General features: G+C 35.0%; 1 protein-coding gene across 1 annotated transcript in view; it reads right to left on the reverse strand.

Moving 5' to 3' along the window:
- Nucleotides 1–17,971, reverse strand: part of LOC145662872 (piwi-like protein Ago3) — a 72,071-nt gene that overhangs the window by 32,755 nt on the left and 21,345 nt on the right. The window contains exons 4-11 of the mRNA XM_081728830.1: nt 15,858–16,100; nt 12,419–12,617; nt 10,938–11,137; nt 9,642–9,755; nt 8,279–8,444; nt 6,445–6,552; nt 5,153–5,318; nt 1,362–1,543 (exon numbers count right to left, since the gene is read on the reverse strand). Coding sequence (XP_081584956.1) covers nt 1,362–1,543; nt 5,153–5,318; nt 6,445–6,552; nt 8,279–8,444; nt 9,642–9,755; nt 10,938–11,137; nt 12,419–12,617; nt 15,858–16,100 — 1,378 coding nt within the window. The remainder of the gene's footprint in view (nt 1–1,361; nt 1,544–5,152; nt 5,319–6,444; nt 6,553–8,278; nt 8,445–9,641; nt 9,756–10,937; nt 11,138–12,418; nt 12,618–15,857; nt 16,101–17,971) is intronic.

Genomic DNA, 17,971 nt, shown 5'->3' on the forward strand with positions numbered 1-17,971 from the left:
TTAATGAATATATACATTTTCAAATACGAGCCTCTCTATTTCGTTTCTGGTCCCCAATAAAATATTTGAATCTCCTGCCTTGTGCTGTTTCTTTTAGACCGTTTCAACAGACCTGACACTGGACTTTCTTCCCTTTTGAATCCCTAATATGCTCCTTGACACGAATCTTTCGATTTCTTTTGGTTTTGCCTATGTAACACTCATGGCAATTGCACTTTATTTCGTAAATACTCGATTTTTCATTGGGATCCGTGTAAAAACTCTTAAATTGAGTAATGTTCTTTCCTAAGATTTTGGAGGCTTTCGAAGCTGTATGGAAACTGGATTGCATATATATCTTATTAAACGCAGTTGTCAATCTGGAAAAAATAAGCAATCCCATTAATTTTATGTTTTTCATGTCGGTTTAGGTCTATTGGAACATAAATCTCTTTTAGCAAGGTTATATCAATTAAATAATAATAGGACTGGATACCCATTCATACTGCATAGCTTCAATAAATGATCAATCTCTATCTGTAAGTCTGTTTTTAGGAGGTAAGTCGAATACGTGAAAAGTAATTCTTCCAAATATTTGCTTTGGTGCTTGCAGAATGAGTAATTTACAATATAGGTACCAACTGTAGACTTGTGGTGGACACTAATAATGAACTTATAACGAGATCTGAACACGCAAGATAGACTGGCACAATACCGAAAATATCAGCACTAGCTGATAATCTTTCACTAAAGAACAAAATAGCGCACAAATCGACTCCGCCATATTGCAGCTTGCATCACAAACCATTTGCTGTGTGATAGCTGAACTTGACAAAGTGTGTTCCAACACTGCTCTTCCCTTGTTAAATCCGTTCCATTTTATTCCTTGTTTTCATTTTATTTCTTTCTGTTTTTATTTCCTGTGACCAAGACTCTAGACGAGAGTCGAAAGCTCGGAAGTACAAATAATATTTAAGAATTCCAGAAATCTATAAGTAGCATGAGAGTAAAAATTAATTACTATAAAATGATAAACTGAAGGGTAAGGAGAAAAAACACGGAATGTCCATGTATGAGATTTTTCGGGTGCTTTGTCCTATCTGTTGGTGACTCTTGGTACTATTTGACTGTATATACCATGCATGCGTAGATGTAAAAATGTCCATGTAAAAAGGGGCAAAAGATGTAACTAACCGTATTCTTTTTACGTGGTTTTCAATATTAAAACGCCGTTTTCTTGCAAATGCAGTTTTGTGACATTCCTTCTTTTTTCCCCTTACCCTTCAACTACTTCCATAATACACAATTACTCAATGTTTAGTACAAAAGAAATATTCTTTTCAAGATTCAACACATAGCCAGAAAAAGATCATCATACATACGGCAGATAACACATTACTACTTGTAGCATCTCGACTCCAGTCAGCTGAAGGAGGTGCCCTGATTTGCTTGCCACCACCGAAGATGATTGTTTCTGGACCAACAACCCTTGCCTCTAGGTCCACTGTATCAGGAGCAAGCCTCAAGCCCCATTGTGATAGCAGCTCTCTCGCTCTGTCATTTTCTGAAAACAAAGAATTCTACTGTTTTAAAACGTAGGTAAACTTGTTTCAAAAGTGTCAAGAACTTAAAAAACACTCATTAGTGCCTTTCTGTTTTCCATAACGTTATACTAATCAGACTTGTTAAGCTAGTCCTGTGCATCTCTCCACGCTAGCTACTAATAACTACCTCTAAGAAAACCCTTTCCTTTAAGTATAAAATTATGTTTTAACAGATTATTTTACAATACTACAACGCTAGTTACCTTTTCAACCTTTAAACATTTTATTAAACGTTTATTAAAAGGAATAACTACAGTGTTCAATAATGTATTTTATCTCAAGAGTTATTAGCTCACCAAGTTTCATCCAGAGTTACATGCTCACTAAATTCTTATCCATACAGCTAAATCAACGTACAATATTTTAATCCATAACCAATTTATTTCTAATTTAAAACTGATTAATATACAGAATAAATTAGTTTAAGAAAAAAATAATTCGACCACTGTAACTCACAAAGAATGCTTTCAGCTAACCATACCCAACAATACGGATAAAAACGTCATTATTATTATTATAACACTTCAAAGATTTAGCAATTTACGTAGAAATTAGTAGCAAAGGAGGATTAATATCTATACAGTTTCCAATTCCGTACAAATTAATTGATGGTCATATTGCATTTATATCCCCTTCGTTGGATTTATAATAAAATATTATAAACAAACTATTACAAAGAAGTAAAAACTCCTTCTTGAAGTAAGCATAGATTATATAAAATATCTAAAATCTTTACATGGTGTTATGCGACATTTGTGTATATTATGCATTCAAACACCTTGTGCTTTATGAATACGGCAGTTGTAATCTTGGGAGTTGTACGGCTTAATCACAAATATATTCGAGAAATGGCAACATACTATCATTGAGAATGTCGAAATAAACTTATTGGTCCATGCTCCCATTCACCTGTATGAGCGGGTGCAAGTCTCACTACAACAAACACTCCTATATCAATACAAAGTTTTCTCCACACACTACTTCTCTAGATTTCCGGTACGCTATACAGAAAAAAAAAAAAAAAAAAAACGAGAATCGCCGGACCACACTCAGTCCCCTACAGTCTAGTGTCTATTCTTCCGGAAATCGGTTGCAATGGATCTGTACTTCATATCCCTACTATCCCTACTAGAAATGGAGATAGAAGAGGAGAGGAAAATCAACTTCTTGCACATGATTATAGAGAAAACAGGAGGAAAATTTGAAACGAGATGGATACGTTTAGTGACTGCAGTAATTCCTGCTGGGTTTAAAAACATTTTCCGTGACCAGACGTGAAAATCATCAGCGGTACCGATGTTCTTGAATCTTCTGCGAACATAACCCTAACGCTGTTTTGCGTTCACACGTTGGCAGTCCGCTTTGATACATCAACAAATTAGGCAATTTCATTTACTCAACGAGGACAACAGAATGTACTCTTTTTTTGCCATTCTGTCGCACCGCTTCTCCAACCCACCTTCGAGCGTCTTTTTTCATGAGGAAAGAATGCGATGCCGAAATATACTGCCACAAGAGGAGTGACATAGACAGGGAAACTAAGAAGAATTTTATACAGAACATGAAAAAGAAAATAGAAATGATAGATAGCTATACAGAATAAAAAGAAAATAGAAATGATAGATAACAACGAAGAAAAAAGGAAAAGACAGAAATGCTGTGCCAGTTATTAAAGGGAAACGGATACAGAAGAGAAGATTCAGAAGGAAGAAACGAGGAAACAGAGAAAGAAGGAAAACGATGGTTTGGTATTGAAAGTTTAGGCGAGAAAACTGAGATCCAGAAGAACCTGATGAGGAAGGAAGGGATTAACACTTACAGGAAAGGAGGAAAGAGGACAATAGACAGTAAGAGAAAAGAAAGAAAAGGAAATAAGATCAGAAGAGGAAGGAGTAGTGTACCAGATTAATTGTAAAGAGTGCGATATGAAGTACATAGGGCAAACAGGAAAGAGATTAGAATAAAGGATAAAACATAAGGACGATGCAAGACTAAAAAGAGAACGATGCAATATATATATAAAAAAATAAGACATAAGAACAATGCCAGACTAAAAAGAGAAAACAACGCAATATATAAACACATTAAAGAAACGGAACATTAGATAGATTGGGAAGGAATAAAAGGATTAGAAAGGGAGAAAAGAGTGTGATAAGAAAATGGAAAGAAGCCCAGTGGATTAAGAAATATGGGAAGGAGAAGTTGATGAATTGGTCTAGTGGACTTGTGATACATGAATTATGGGAAAAGATGAGACAAAATAGAAAGAAAGAACTAAAAGGATCAACACGAGCTGTTGGAGCAGGTGTACTATGGGGAACAGCAGATGGGCAATAGCGAATAGAAGTGTAAGTGACTACACTATTTAAAAATTTACTTTTTAAAGCCAATTAAAAGTTTACGTTTTGTAAAGAGAAAGTGGCGTGTCTTCCATTTAGATTGTATATAAGCTGTCAAGATTGGATATTTCATAATGTGTCTGAGGAAGGCTATGGTACATAGCCGAAACTAACACAAATATATAATCTTAAAATATATATATATACTGCTTTGGTCAGTTAGAGTATTATTAGCAATCTTGAATTTTCCAAAGATACAATGAATAATTTACAAGCTTTTTTATGTACCGTACGTTATTAATTTCCCCTTATATTTCGTTTCCGATGCTGGAAACCTCGTCTGAGGGGGAATCCGTTCAAGAAAATCGAGTTATACTGAATCACACTTTCTTAGTTTATCCATGTATGTGCTGCAAACTCCTTAAGACAGTTATTTACAAACCGTTATAAAATATATTTTCTTATTTACAGGTCTATATACAAAAATATGTTAATTGTCACTAACTGAAAAATATAGTGATTCTTCCTTTACGCTACCATGAGCCAGCTTCTGTTATGATTTTGTTTACTACTAGTATGAAAAAATTATTATACAGCGAAATTTTTCCAATGGTAAATAAGTTTATGCTTATTACATTATTAATCGTAATTTGAGCAGATTTATTGGCGTTTCTTAGATTTATAATATGGTTCTAGTTTTTATTTAAAGACTACTGATTCAGATTTAATCCAGGAATCTTTGTGCTAATAAAGTACGATTCATAGGTTGTGTTCTCTATTTGCAATGACTGAAGCTGACTGCTATGGCTTACGGCGGAGGGGAGGAAGAATCGCTATATTTTTCTGGCAGTGAAAATTAATATATATATGTATATAGACTTGTAAATAAGCAAATATGTTTATAAGAGTTTATAAGTAAGTGTCTAATTTTGCATCATATACGAGAAAGAAGTATCCAACACATACAGATGAAGACCACTAGGAAATCTAAATCTAGTTCTACATGTTTTAATCTGAAACCCAACTATATTATTTTAGAATTAACTTATCGAGCGTAGGCAGCGTTCGAAAGCCTTGGAATATATTGTAATACCTCGAATCAGTCACCTGTATGTTTTGCTTTCGTTGAACTATGAAATGTACGGATTTACAGTACATTTTATGACGAAAAAAAAAAAATTCTAACTCACATTATAATTAATGTATTTTTAATAAAATAAAAACCCTTACCGCTTATACCCTTTATGAACTTCATCAAAGACTGTTGGCGCTGCTCTGGAGTGACACGTGTATACGCTGACACATCTTTCATTACTCGGAAATCAGCTCGCATATCATCCGTCAGACCGGTCAAATAGCAAAGCTCCGGTATCAAACATATTAACTGCACTCGTGGCTTTTGAAAGAAAAGGATAAATAAATCATTAATGAAGACCAAACTTTTAAATTAAATCCCATATTCTTACTACTTATACCTTAAAAAAAATCTAGAGTCGAAGACTTTTTCCCGATAACATTTAAAGCTCAAGTAGAAAATGTTAAGTAAATGATACAACCTTCCGATGACAAAGTTATCTATCCCAAAGATGTGAATTTGAAAGCCACAACTGCTCATATCCTCGGTCTCTCAACGCATGAAGAATAATGAAATCACAGAACCAACGAACTTATTGACTCCACAACTTACTTATTGTTTATAAAACATGAATATTAAAAATAATTACCTATCTGACACAGCATAAAATAATAATAATAGTGACCCAAAAAGATTATCTCAACTATCCACATACTCGATTTGAAAGGATTTTTGAGTTTTAGCAAGACAGAAGTATTATATTCTAAAATATACCTTTAGTTAACTAACACGAGTTGAAAATTTTGGGTAATTTCTTTATTGAAGGAGAGAAGTTTTACTTTTCGTAGGGGCATGCAGGGTTGGCAAAAACCATGGTTTTTATTGAAAAAAAAAAAACGTTTTTTTGTGTAAACTCTTTTTTTTTTGTTTGTTTGTTTGTTTGTTTGTTTAAATAATTTGCTCTATGTATTTATATCACATATGGACAGAAACAAGTTTGTTTTGCCTTGGTGTTATTATGATTATACTGGAAAGGGTCACATAAACTTAAAGCGGAATCCAAAACGCTTCTCGGCTTATATCCGAGAGAACTTGTCCTCCATTTGAACTCGAAACCGGAACCAGTTGACCACAAATGCGATACGTCTGCCGATTCACTCATGAAGGATGCATTTTTTGTGTTGCGTTGCGATTCATAAATTTTGCGAAAACAGCTACGGAATGTGACCCTAGGAAGATATGCTTCACTTCGTTGGTACAAGACTGGGGAGGAAGCTAGAATGATGTCAGTTTATCATTACTCTTGACTATATTGTTAAAAATATTTTAATAACAGTAATATAATAATTTCAATCTCGCTACGGTTTCGAAATTACCTACACTTGAGATGTGTATCTAACGATTAACAACAAAAAAACTTTCATATAAATATTATCTCTATATTTACCTCTTTGCTCCCTGTTTCCCTTTTCTTGAGCTTACATAACAGCAACGGTTGATTAGGATCACTCACTGTTATATTATACGCTGTACGGTAGTATTCCACAAACGAGATCTGAAAGATCCACAAACAATAAATTACAGAAACAACAACAAAAGATGCTTTCAATTTACGAGGTGCAGGCCTCCCAGCAGGACACTAAAAATATAAGTCAGTTTGATTTATAAAATAGGACAGTTTGGTTTATACAATGGAATATTATGCTCAAGACCACCCTTCACATCAACGGACAACTATTGGTTATCCAAAATAGTAAAAAAATTTTAAAATGCAGCTCCAATAGCTTTAGAATTCAAAACATATTCGCACTATTTCAGAAGAAAAAGAAATAGTTAACTCTTATTTATAGGATTCCCATGGCATTTAACACTGTCATCTGTCGAAATTCTTTGAAAGTTATTACCTTACGTAACTTTAGAATTAAAAATATAAAATTAGAAAACTGAAGTCACAGTGTAAATTCTATCAAAGATGATCCGAAAATTCTAATCCCCTTTACTAAGTCGCTGAGGGTGAATAATAATAATAATAATAATAATAATAATAATAAAAATCATCATCATCATCGACAACTTCTGTACTAAGACTATAAAAGGCTGTTTCGGATACATGCAAAGAAGTTTGCATAATACTTATTACCTCAACAAATCCCAATTTCCCAATACTTGTGCCCTCACGTCTCGTAGTTGTGAATGCGAACATGGAGTGTCGTGTTTGTACAAACGTGGGATATCTATACGGAAAATGAGTCGTAAGATTTCACTGGAAATAAGCTATTTATATACCTTTATATTTTGTCAACATTACTGAACATTAACTTTTTAGCATTCCCAAATCCAGAAACAACCATGAACCACATTGGGGAAAATCATTTAAGTAGCTGATTAAGTCGATACGTCCGTTTGCTTTACTAGGGTAGTACACAACGGTACCTTTGACTACCTCCGGATAGATAAATCTATTCCTCATTTGGTGCGACTACATTTTCCATATATCATTCCTAAAGTTTTCGGTTCCTGGTCTTTTGTTCAGATGTACACCAAGGTTGGAGGTAGTTCAAACGGAGCTAACGATAGACTAGTCTCAGATGATGAATGATTCTGTTGGGATTAGGAAGAAAGACATAATATCCTCCAAGTAGTTTCTCTCTGTGAGAAGTTCTTTTTGGCAAGTCATTCAGCGTATGTGACTAGAGTCTTCAATTATGACTTTTGCTAGTCTTCTTATGGGTGTTGTTTGAAGGTTAATGTTCTTGTATGGGCTTTGTACGTAACGGGTCACTATACCATGAACATAGTTTTTCCAACGTCAAATCACTGTCTCGTTACTGTTTTACAATCTTGCCATAGATTAATTGTCTGGAAAAGAGCCATGATAAACTCCTCTTAATAAGACCCGTAACATTAACTTTCTTACTAACGGTTCAATTTCGGAAGAATTACATTACTGCGTGTATTTCACTCTAAATCCTGGTAGAGGAAACCAAATACGAATTTGCAACGTATGTCCCTTCGATACAGCTCACATTTATACACGACACTAGCGTACCAAACTTGGTCGCATGTGTCCAAAATGATCTTCTGTTTAACTAATGAGAAAGCGCTTTAACTTTACTTCGGTGGAGGAAATGAAAGAAGTTACAGCAAGATCATTCACTATATATTGTTATATTCAAACAATGCGAGAGAAAACTAAAAAGGAATCTAATATTCTGTATTAGTTGACTTCCCTCTAGTAATAAAACCCATATTCACAAAGTACTGACAAAAAATGCACTAACCTCAGTTCCATCATGTTTGGGAAACGTGGAAGTTGCATTGTTGTTGAAGTCAATATCATCTATTCTGTAAGTTTTATTGTTGTATCTCGTCAACACCGTGCACCCGACAACGCACTTTATTACTTCATCTTGAAATTTGTTTGGATTTTTCGCTAGGATCTCGGACCTGCAATGTAACGAAACAAATCGAATGAAACAATCGTCACAATATCATCTACTGACATACATTTTCAATTTGCTAGTTAAAAAATGAAATGGAATCTTTCAGTTTGACGTCCCACGTTTATCCACTTTAGCTAAAGAAGACGATAATTAAGGCAAGTGAATGATCATGAAAGAATCAGTGGAATGAGAATGTACGAGAAAACGGAAGTATACCGAAACCCGCAGACACGATGTTGTTCTCAAACTCACTTCGTCGGGAATCCAACCACGGACCCCGCGCATCAGAGGTGAGCGCTCTACCACTGACCCACCGTGTCTCTCAATTTGTTAAGTCAAAATGGAAACAAAATATGCCTGAGAAACAAATAATAAATCGAGGTAGAATGAAGAACAATGTCCTTTAATAATTATAACGGCTTACATGGTGTCATGATTTTACATAACGAGAACAAATGAGTGATACGATTTGAATATTGCCCACGGAAAATATTGCGAACTTATGATGTGTTCTTTTGTAGGTGAAAACGATTACGGTTTTTAATTGTTCTTTATACTAGATATTATCCAAAAATATCTGAACAGTACACTCAAATTTATCAACATCGGAAAATTCTTTCTGACCAAAAATTTTGATTTAATGATTCCATTCCCTAAAACTAGTCTTCAACATAGCTCAGGCTATAAATCTGAGAATAATATTTCTTAGTTAAAAAGATATAAACCGAGAAACATTGAAAAAGCAAACAGTTTACATCACAGAGAGAAACAAGTGTTTAACATAATGGACTAGTTTCCACACACTGCTAACCAATATAGCATTTTAAGAACTTGTTTCACAGTTGCAGTTTCTCCATAACATAGCATTTCTCAATATCTGAAACTCTGCGTTGCAGTAGAAAATGAGCAAATGGACCAAAGAAAGAATAAAATCTGATTTACAAGAAAAACTATATTTATTGAAGAAGTGTATATATAGCATCAGTGCATACAAGCGAAAGAACAACAACAATTATACTTCATCTACTACCCTTTCAATTCCCTAATCTTTTTTAATGTCATAAAAGAAAAAAAAAATAATACCTACCATACTTCCTTCAATTTATGAACATTAGTACTTGCCAATGTTTTATATCTTCCGAGGTAACTTACCGTGAATAAAATTTATAGTAAAATGAAGTTAATTCTCTCCTCAACTTACATAATATCATGAACAGTTTGTGTCCTGAGAACACGATGTGATGCATCAAGACATAGTTGGATTCCTCCTTCATATTCATCAACAGCTGACACGTATCCTGGCCATATTTCCAATCTACAAGGAATAGAAAACGAAATTGGTCTATTTATATGCAGTGGACTCATTTAATAAAAACTTAATCGAAAATAAATGGATAGAATCAACTGTTAAGCTTTATAAAATCCTTGAATCATACACTGATTCGTGACTACATGTTAATGAAATTGTAAGTGCTTTTCCTTATTCTTTATTTAAAACATCATGTGCTACCCGTACCTCCCAGTGCAACTGCGTAAGACGGACATGTGATGCAAGAACAGGCTTTCAAACCTCCGGTATCTATCGATATCGCATGTTTGTCGAGAATAACAAGAGGAAAATTCACTGGAATTTACCTTCTGCATAAAGAAATTTGAAGAACTGCTCTGAAAGCTTAAACTCAACAGCTTTTCTCTTTTAGATATTTATATATATTTATTTGCGGGGAACTGAGCTAGTTTTTTTTTTTCAGGTTTTTTCTGGTAGTAAATGTGTATATATATATATATATATATATATATATATATATATATATTTTTTTTTTTTTAAATGGACGCATTTGTGTTCCACACTACACAAACTACACGAATCACAATTTGAAAAATCACAACCCTCTTGCTCCCTGCGAGATATTGGCTTCAAATACAAGCAATATGACAAAGAAGCAAAACAAAATATACTTATTTAAGGGAACATGCTTTACTCAGAATTAAAAGTTTAGAGGAAATGATTAATATATATCAGGAAGCACTATATATAATAATATCAGGAATATATATCAGGAAAATCACTTCAAACAACAAATAAGATTTTTCTTTTCCTATTTACAGTTCTAGATTTTTAACTAGGTACATGCCTCAACTTTTAATTAGGATCAAACTTTTAGTTACTTTTAAAGTAAGTAAAAGTCTGAACCTAATTAGAAGGTAAGATCTGTACCTGACTAAAAAATATGAATGGAAGTGTCTTATTAGCTGCTAGAAGTCACTTTCTGAAATATATATGCTACCAGCTTAGATCGTACCTTCATAACGTACCTGATGAAGGCAACGATATACTGCCAAAACTAAGTCAGTCCGTGTTTTGGTCAGATTTTAAGTAATTTCATACAAATTAAATGTGGGTAACACTTCACTTCTCACAAGAAAGTTTTTGAAAGTGGACGATTTCACCATGCACCTTGGATCAAAAATGATATTATAGAAATAAACTACTTACCTGTGTTGCGGAATTTTATGTGACAATGATGGACAGAAGTTATTCCTTCCAATTCGTACTAACTCCAGCGCACCCATGATTCGTCGGAACAACACATTATACAGATGAACACATTGACCAAGCGTTTTCTGATGTTTGAATATAATGGTTACAACAACTTGGGACCCATCAATTGGATGCTTTACTTGATAAACAGATCTCTGAAAGAAAGGCGCACCACTTTGAGTATATAGTTATTACTTATAATTAATATGCGAAGTTTTCAATAATTATGAAAACTATTCTACCAAACACTAACAAATTACTCCCAATATATATATATATGATGAATATTTCATAACATAATAATAATAATAATACATGTATTTTAGTGTAGTTTACTTTCCTTGCCAGTTCCTGTTCAATTATTCCAGGAATACGTAGAAAACATGAATATAAATACGCATTTGGTATGAAGTGTTTTTAAGTCACATAAAAACGAAAATATTTTTACACGAAAACGGCCATTTAAGTTTTCTTTTACCTTCTTGAATACATATAATAGAATTTGAATATTGTGGTACATTACATGGCACTAGCACATAAAATCGCGCACAATTTCCATCGTTACAAATGCATGAAATGGAAACTAAGTTACTTGAGCTACTGTTCTTATGATCCAATAAACACAAAGGGAATGTTTCTTGGATAAAGAAAATATCGAGTTAATACACCATTCTAGTCTTGTTGTATCCAAATGTATAATTCTATTAATTACTTCTTTTTAAAAAAATACCTTAAGAATGTGCACAGTATAAGTACAATCCAGTATAGTACCACGAAATTTATTTTATTTAAGCGTGCCTTCAAAAATACGTCTAAATATATCATGCTTAAGATTTGAGTTTCAAATTCTCAAATTTTCATACGCAAACAGAAACTAAATAAAATGTGCCCTGAGAATCTAACTTAAAGATATCAATACTGTGTTGTTGATATACATAGACCAACTGCAAGAAACAAACAAACAAACAAAAAAAAACTTTTGAGTTCTACGTTCCACGGTTATGCCGGCTAGGCTAAATGAGACAGTGATGATGAGAAAATGAATGAAATGGTGGAATGAAGAAAGTGGGAGGAAAAGGGAGAACACCGAGAAAACCCATGCGCACAGTATTTGTCCATCACAAAGTTCACTTGGCGCGAGCTGGGATCGAATCAGTGACCCAAACACTAGATGTGAACGCTCTACCAGTAAGCCACCGTGGCCCCCTTACAAATTTTGAAACATCCATGTCAATATACTGCATTCACTCCACTCGATTACCCAATCTTATCTACCTTCTCCCTCTCCACTTAACACATATATGCAAATTTATTTCTTTGCTATAAATGACACGATTCACATAGTTAGGACCATATGTCTGCCTGCAAAAATGAAAAGCTACTTTTAATTTAGCTGCTAAGAAATACAGAATTTTCACAAAGTAAGTTATCTTTACCTCCTGTGGTAACTTAAAGGGCAAATACAACTTCGCACCATCGAATGTTTTTGCTGATCCAATTATTTTTGCCACTTCATTCATAATTCGGAACTTAACACTTGAAGCATCAACTGTTGGCTCCATAGTTACTTCATATTCGAAGACGCCCCTACCAGGTTCCACCTCCAAACGTATATAATTAGCAGTTGCTGGTATCCTGAAACATAAATCCTTCATTACTTAGGATTTAGACTTGTGAAACAAAAACAAGAATAATTAACAGAATACCAGGTAAACAATCAATAAGTAACATTAAGTTTTTTCATATTATTGGTTATGTACGTCTTCACTAGTCTTTCGATTTGTTTCGATCCTTTATATCGAGATGATTGCCAAAATAATGGAACATCTGATGAAAATGCAACTTACCTGATTAATATGGCGTGGGACCACCATTAACCTGCACAACAGCTCTGATTTGTCATGAAGTGGAGGCATAATGTCATGAAACGTTTCCAGAGAAACACTGTAGTCCGCAGCAAAAAACCTGCAGACGAAGTCTTTTGCTCCAAAATAAGTGTGCAAGGGAGGACGCCGAGGTTTCTCGTGGCGTGAATCGTGCCACTTAGACGTTATGTTGATTCCCTGCGCTGTTAGGCGTAGGTTCACAATAAACTTACATGCTCATGTTGCAGGTTTTTTGCTGAGAACTGTACCATTCCTCACGCAGTGCAGCAATCAGTTCAGTAAGCGACAAAGGGAGATGTCTTCTCCCGGGGTTTGAGCTCCAGAATTGGCCACAAATATTCAACATTGAGTACTCGAGATCTGGTGGGCCAGGAGAGGAGTTTTCACTCCGATTTTCATGAAACCACGCCTCAACAGCTCCAGTAGTGTCAGTTCACACACTATCATCTTGGAAAATCCTCTCAATTGCCGGAAACACCTGAATCATAGGATGCACTGGTCACTAAGACATCCAAAGAATCACCGACAGCAACGCATCCTATACGCGTAATAACAACACATGGAATTAATGAAAATTGCTTCCTATAAGATCATAGTTCCACTCTAAAGAGGAGACAGTCCGCTCAACAACATTAGTTGGGCGTTCGCCATCCACAAAGGTACTTTACTGTTGGAAATAAGGTAAAAGAGCTAATCGATCTCATACTACGCGTTTACAATCATTGGTGGTCTACTTTTCATGACATATTTTTGATGCCATTGATTAGCAGTTTGAAAACTCCACCCTCATCGTGGAAGTGCATTCAAGTCATACAACTTGTGCCTGAATTGTCGCGAAAGGATGTTCCAGGAGCTTGCTGCGCAGTCGCTTCCGCCGCATTCGCTCTATCGTCGTTAATGATCTTGCTCTTCTAACGCTCAACGATCCCTGTCCATGAGGCTCTTTTCTAGCCACTGTTACTCTTCGTCAATGTAGTTTTGTCATGTGTTTTATAGGCCATCACCTTGGACACTGTTCCTCGCGAAACACGTAACACAGTGAGCAGCTTAAATACACTTGTGCCAGCTAATTCCGCATTTATAGTTTTCTCTTTGAATTCAGACTTTCCTAATTTGCAACCTGCTTCAACACAAACCTGCGTTCTACCCCGCCTGGAACCATATACTATCACGTAGCACACATTTCATATGTTAAAGAAGACGGGTGTTTTCCACGCCTTTATATATGTAAATTGTGTCACTTTAGTAACTTCAGTACATATAAAGGCCACTGAATCATTGTTGAGCTATGTATAAAGTCAATACAGACCCCAATACGCTTCTGGTTACGTGTTAATTAATACTGGCAACCTTACATCATCACATTTTGTAACGCATTTTATTATTTTAGTGTTATTTTTAAATTTCTGTTGTATTTTGGCATTTAAGATGAGATAAAATAACGTAAAATTCAACGAACAACCTTCTTGAGCATACACTACTATTAGCTGTATGTTCATTTGTGAGTAGTGAAAACACTTAAAAAAAATTCAAGCGAAAGAAGTAACATGACTCAATTATTTGAAAATGAAACTAAACTAAAAATAAATAAATAAATAAAATGTAATGAAGAAAGAGGTAAGCGTGTGTTTGCGAGGGTGGAAGACAGGAAAGTGAGAAAAGTTTAGTAACGAGGAAAGAGGGATACCTAGATCCCTACTATTATGTACAACTACTTATATGTTCTTACGTTGTTGGTCTGAAATAACCAAATTGACAGAAGAGTACTGGTCTATTAATACAAAGAACACTAAAATGAACTCTCACTTTCAGTGAAGCGAAATTTCCTAGAATTGTCGTGAAGAAGAATGAAGTGTTTCAGATGACAAACCAGGTTTTCAGAATTATCATATATTATATATATATATATATATATATATATATATAAAAGCTTCCTCTGCAGCTACATGTGTAACCATTATTTTGCACTTAATTTATAGAATGGTTGTCTTCACAGATAATTCTTCGCGGGAGAGCCGAGCAAGCGAACTTCAGTCATACTTTAAGAGACTTCGAGGCTGGTTTTAAAGTTTCGCGCTGATTACGATTTCACATAGTTACAATTACTCTGAAGTACAGAATACAGATTGAGAGCTTTTTTTCCAGTGCCCTAAAATTCCTCATGCTAGGTTTTGAGACACGTGTAGAAATCTATGACCCTTGCTTGCTGATAACCAATGTTGCCTTAGTTTCTTTCCTTGTTACCTTTTTTCTTTTTCCAAAAACATACGTTTAGGTCAGTTTTCGTGAGACAACATGACAGTACATTTATGAACAGAAGTACAATACTGAGAAGGATGATAGCTTACATGCTACTAGGGACTAGCTGAGGCTTGTGGGGGGAATATGAGTAGTGGTTGGGTGTGGTTCTTTAACTTCGTACTGATGTATACAGCCATTAGCAAGAAAATAAGAAAGAAAAAAAAGCTTTTAATATTTCACTTCGGCCATTTCCTTCGTAAATCTGAAGGAATACGTAAAATTACAAAGTATCATTAAAATTCAATAAACGTACACAACGACACGACAATGTACAATGTAACAGTTCATTTGTACTAGTAAAAGCTTTTAATCAAGTATTAAACATTATTCTGTCGTAACTACGTGACATATTAACAGGGAGCAAAATTTCCAGTAGCGAAGGATTAGCCTTTACTATATTTGCCAAATGCCGATTAAATTCTCTGGTCTGGCTGTAGGATTTAGACCTGAAACTTCGTACCTTCATATTAATTATTTTTTTTTTTTTTTTGCATCTCGAAAACTTAACACATAATGTTATGATACAAAGAGCTTTTGAGATTTTCTTATTTTCTGTTAAAAAAAAAAAAAGTCAAAATTAACTGTCTACATACTTCTTTACACACAGTTTTTTGATGTTTTCTTTAATTTTCCTTTCTAAAAAATAACCACAGAAAACTGAGAATTCAAAACTTAACCGTACACCTACCTTTTACCCTGTGTACCTTTACGTATCACGGGAGGTTGTTCTTTGAAAGACATCTCTGACATTTTCTTCGTTAGCATCTCCGTTCTCGTCAGCGACTTCCCAGACTGCGGCGGCGATACACTCTGCGATGGCTGTGGCGTTGGTGCTCCACGAGGAGGTGAAAGCTTCGGTTCTTGTGAAGGTTGCTGTGGTTGTGCTTGGACTCGGAGCTGACGCATCGTTTCTTGCACATCTTGAGGAGTACTACATAATATCAAAATGAATAATTATAATACTAATAAGATCTGAAGGAGAAAAATAACTTTCTGTGAAATAAGGAAGAGTTTTTTTACGTACTGTTTTATTGTGCTTCATAAAGAAATAGGATTTCTTTTCCATTAACGTAATTCAATGTGGATGCTTATAGTTGACTGAAATACGTAAGAGGAAAATAATTAAAGTTGTTGGAAATACTGTAAGAAATCCTACACAGAAATCTTAGTGTAGTGGAATGACAGACCCATTACTTACACGCACAAACTGTGACACAGTCGGAACTAATAAGCAGTCGCGTGGAGAGTAGGTCACGTGCTTTATAAATTCGGTATAAGTGATGAGGTAATATATATTAATATATAACCCAAAAACAAACGAATCCGTATAGGTGAAGTATTAGAGGACTACCATAATGACATAACTTCAAGATAACTACGAAAGAACACTGCCTCATCCGACTCTTTAATAAATTAACGTTTCCGCATTATTATTTACTATGAACACTGCCGTATTGAAAGAAGTGATTCCTTGCTTCAGTAAGCACTGAATATGCAATGGCTACAAATTAACATATACTCTCATTTATTATAAATATACTAGTTGTTCCCCAAAGCCTTCGGCTCGTCTGCATATTGCCTCTACGCTAAAGACATCTCTTGGCGTCAAAGAGGAGGCAACACGGCTAGCGACAACTATTAGCCTGACTGTGAACTACTAGGAATGAGCGTGAATGACAGCCTGCGAGTCGTCCATTTAACTTAAGAATATCTGATTATTTTCGACTAAATGTTTATACAACCCTAACTCGTGAATGATTTGAAGTTTGCACATTAGCATTATTCAGAGATGTTTTTGTGTTATAAATAGGACATACTATAGAATATTACAACAGCAGTGATCAACTGAAATCAGTTCGTTGTCCATAGCTACAATATGGTGTGATAAAAGGACTGTATTGTTGTTTATAGTGGTAAATCATGGAATGCATCCTTGTTCACGCACAGCGGAAATACTTATTCAATCTTTTTTATCGTCAAAGATCGCGTTCCGCATCCACAACCAGTTCAAACGTGCTGTTATAGTTTTTCACTGCTGAAGGATGTCAACCAGCTGAAGTGTTCCGTCGGATGAAGGGCGCGTATGATGACGCGTGGTATTGCAAACAGTGGTCGATTGCCAAGAATGTTACAAGGACGTGCAAAAACAAGTGCTTATTCCCGTCCTAGTCAAGCCCATGTTGTTACTCTGAAAACACCTATCCAAAGATGTCCGAAGCTATACATGCGAATAGACGCTTAAACATTCAATCCTTTGTGGAGCAATTCGGGACAGCCCAGAAGCTTGTGAAATACCATTTGTAATATCACAAAGTGTCGCGCAATGGATTTCCAGTATGCTGATAAAGCAGGGTGTGTACTAAAATTCCAAAATGAAAATTCGTGACTTTTTCGTGACCTTTTCTTTACGAAATCATAAAATTTCCTAACATTTTCAAGAGCGAATTTGGGTGCGAATTAGGTCGGATTTTCATCCATGCGATAGACACGTACTTTGCTTGCGATTTGGTAGCGTCTAAACCCGGCCATAGACATTTTTGGTGGTGAATTTTGACGTTCTACAGAACAAAATTTTCCAATCTCTACTTACATTTGTACAGTTAAAAAAATCGTGACCCAAAAGCTAAATTTCGTGACTTTCATGACCATTTTCTGATTTCGTGACCGATAGACACCCTATAAAGACAAAGGTTGGAGTCTTTTGGCATGATCCCTTGAACATTAGTCATGTTACGGTTGAAGGATTACTTCCTACTGCATATTGCTTCTCAAGATGAATCCTTGTACAACCGTTTTGAACGA

The sequence above is a fragment of the Thermobia domestica genome, chromosome 10 (genome assembly GCF_964235325.1).
Source record: "Thermobia domestica chromosome 10, izTheDome1.hap1.1, whole genome shotgun sequence".
NCBI lineage: Eukaryota > Metazoa > Arthropoda > Insecta > Zygentoma > Lepismatidae > Thermobia > Thermobia domestica.